Here is a 2972-nt window from a genome sequence, read left to right as displayed (position 1 = left end):
GTCTCTCTCTCTCTCCCTCTCTCTCTCTCTCTCTCTCTCTCTCTCTCTCTCTCTCTCGCCCTCTCTCTCGCTCTCTCTCTCTGCGCAGCTGCTACACCGGTCTGCAGACATGGCGAACGTCGCAGACACTAAACTCTACGACATCCTCGGAGTATCTCCGTCAGCCACCGAGAACGAGCTCAAAAAGGTAGAGACGGTCCTTTCCGCCTCGCGCGTCGTGTTGTAATGAAACCAAAGAAGTGCGTGACGGGGGACGCTGCATGTTGGGGATCCACTGGTGTGTTTTGCAGGTTGCCCGCTGCCTGGATCCTCCAGTGTGGCCTTTCTTCGGGTCTGGAAATGATTTGGGGGAGGATTTGAAAGATACGTAGTCAAATATGTAGTTTGTGTACTATTTGTATTGCTGTACGTGTCCTTCGGCTGAGAGCATCCGCCAGGTGCTGCAGTCCAAGAGCATTACAGTGGAAGGAGATGCTTAGCTTACCAGCTGCTGTGCTAAACCTGAGCTCGTGTCTGATATGCAATGAGTCGGAGACGGTTAATGCAAGGTCTTGTTTTAGGTATTTCCTCGATGTGAATCCTCATATTTGTGCTCAGTCCTTTGTAAGAAGGTGACCAGGCTCTGGCCTTGATGCTCAAGTTGTCGGGAGTGTTTTGTTGTTGTTTGATTGTGCACACAAAGGATTTCAGAAAGCACAGTCAGACCCAAAATAACGTGGGGTATGTGGAGTTATCACACAATAGATGCATGAAAGAACTGGCAATGTGAATTCACAGCCATAAGGTCCGAGAAAAGGCACAAGCCATGTAATGTGCTTAGTGAAAGAAAAATAGCCTGATAGGATTTCGTTCAAGCATGGCTCTGAAATCAGCTTCCTTTGATCAGTCAGATTCTGGGGAATTTGGGGTCTTCGCCTCATTACTCACAATTGGGCTTTTCAATGACTTTAGACGTTAGTTTAATATGTAGTCACAGATTAGGAATTGGTAAAATTGTAAAGGTTGTTGACAAGAAATTTTAAGCAGTGTGACATGCTATAGTACATGTAAACATTTTTTAAACTGGTTAATTATTTTTTAACTAATATGTTACTAATACTAATTTACAACTAATACATTAATGAAAATAATTTTGAATTAAGAATTCATTTGTCAAACTGCACTATTTAAATACTAAAATTATGAATAATCTAAACTAACCACAATTACATCAAATACATGTTTATATTACACCAAATAAAGTTGGTGTAGAAACAATTTTCACTCAGAAATTGCAAGTAAATTTCACAAACAATTACAAAGAAATAGCACGTTGAATTAAATGTAAAATTTTGAAAAACTGAAGTATATTTTCTTATTCTAAGGTAAATGTACTCCATCTTTAATTTACAACTTCAAAAAATCTTTTTTACAGTGTACAGTATATGCACTGTAACCTAAAATTGTTTAATAATAATGTCCATGTTATTTTTCAGCTACCCAGAAACTAAATTTTTACATTTTATGAAAAAATGCCAGCTAGGTGTGAGAATCTTTGATCAAGTTCTGATTCTGGGAGTCACAATTCCCAAACAATTCTCAATCCGCATTTTTATTTATTTTTTATTAATTAATTTAGCAACTTTAAAAATAAATGTATTTGTACATATTCATTTAATTACTTATGTTATGTAATTATAGGTACTTTTTTAAATAACTGCAAATTCATAGTAAATTAAAACATTTGTACTGATATGCAAGGCTGTAGTGGGTAGTTGCTAGGTGGTTACTTATTAAATCGAAAGAGCTTATCTTCAAGTCTCTGTGATATTACTGTTTCTATGGCGCCAGTCCCTCTTTCAGTGCCAATCTATGCGAAATTAAAATTTGTCAGACTGAACATCAAAGTTTAAAACTTAACTCTGATTGTAAGTAATAGTACTGCTGGCCTTATTAAACATCACTAATTAGTGATATTTTTGTGATTTTCATTTTCAGGCATACCGGAAATTAGCAAAAGAGTACCACCCCGATAAAAATCCTAATGCAGGTGACAAGGTGAGTTCTCATTTTATCGAAAGATATTAACATGATAATTAACATAATAATAATAATAATATTTTGACCTGTTTGATTTAGTTTAAGGAGATCAGTTTTGCATACGAGGTACTGACTAACCCGGAGAAGAAGGACTTGTATGACCGGTATGGGGAACAGGGCTTGCGTGAGGGTGGCGGTGGAGGAGCCGGAATGGAGGACATCTTCTCTCACATCTTTGGCGGAGGTCTGTTCGGCTTTATGGGCAGCCAGAGCAGCAGGAGCCGGAACGGTGGCCGACGGAGAGGGGAGGACATGATACATCCACTGAAGTGAGTAAATATGAAGAAAAAGAACCTGAGAATAAAAAATAAAGTACTTGAGGGAAGAGGAAAAATATTTATGCATGACCTATTTTAAAGGGACAGTTCACCCAAAAATGAAAATTCTGTCATCATTTCTCACCCTCAAGTTGTTCCAAACCTGTATGAGATTCTTTCTTCTGTTGAACACAAAAGAAGATATTTTGAAGCATGTTGTTAACCAAACAGTTGACGGTAGCCATTGACTTCCATAGTTTTTTTTTTTTGCATAGTGTAGAAGTCAATGGCTACCATCAGCTTGACGGTGAGTAGATGATGACAGAATTGTGATTTTTGGGTGAACAATCCCTTTAAGTCAGCATGAAATCAAAATTGGATCTTATCTATAATGTAAAATTTACACTGCAAAGGTGGCATAGATGTGCGTCTGAAGTGGCATTTACTGCTTTAATGCTGTTCAGAGGTGGCATAAATGCATTTACACAGCAAAAACAGTATTCTTTGATGCAATGGGCTGAGGTTGGTCGGAACAGGCATAATTTAGTCTGACTTTTATACAGCATTACACATAATTTTGAGCAGGCACAGAGCAGTCTTAAAGGGGTCATATGATGCGATTTCAATTTTTCCTTT

At 37.9% G+C, this 2972-nt stretch overlaps 1 protein-coding gene across 1 annotated transcript in view; it reads left to right on the top strand.

Annotated features, from left to right (window-relative positions):
- Positions 1 to 2972, top strand: part of LOC107662843 (dnaJ homolog subfamily A member 2-like) — a 7459-nt gene that overhangs the window by 158 nt on the left and 4329 nt on the right. The window contains exons 2-5 of the mRNA XM_016452959.1: positions 69 to 187; positions 1978 to 2037; positions 2119 to 2348; positions 2801 to 2858. Of these exons, the coding sequence (XP_016308445.1) occupies positions 110 to 187; positions 1978 to 2037; positions 2119 to 2348; positions 2801 to 2858 (426 nt within the window). The 5' untranslated portion in view covers positions 69 to 109. The remainder of the gene's footprint in view (positions 1 to 68; positions 188 to 1977; positions 2038 to 2118; positions 2349 to 2800; positions 2859 to 2972) is intronic.

The sequence above is a fragment of the Sinocyclocheilus anshuiensis genome, unplaced genomic scaffold (assembly GCF_001515605.1).
Source record: "Sinocyclocheilus anshuiensis isolate Anshui unplaced genomic scaffold, SAMN03320099.WGS_v1.1 scaffold739, whole genome shotgun sequence".
In the NCBI taxonomy this organism is placed as follows: domain Eukaryota; kingdom Metazoa; phylum Chordata; class Actinopteri; order Cypriniformes; family Cyprinidae; genus Sinocyclocheilus; species Sinocyclocheilus anshuiensis.
This window is presented reverse-complemented; position numbering and strand designations above follow the sequence as displayed.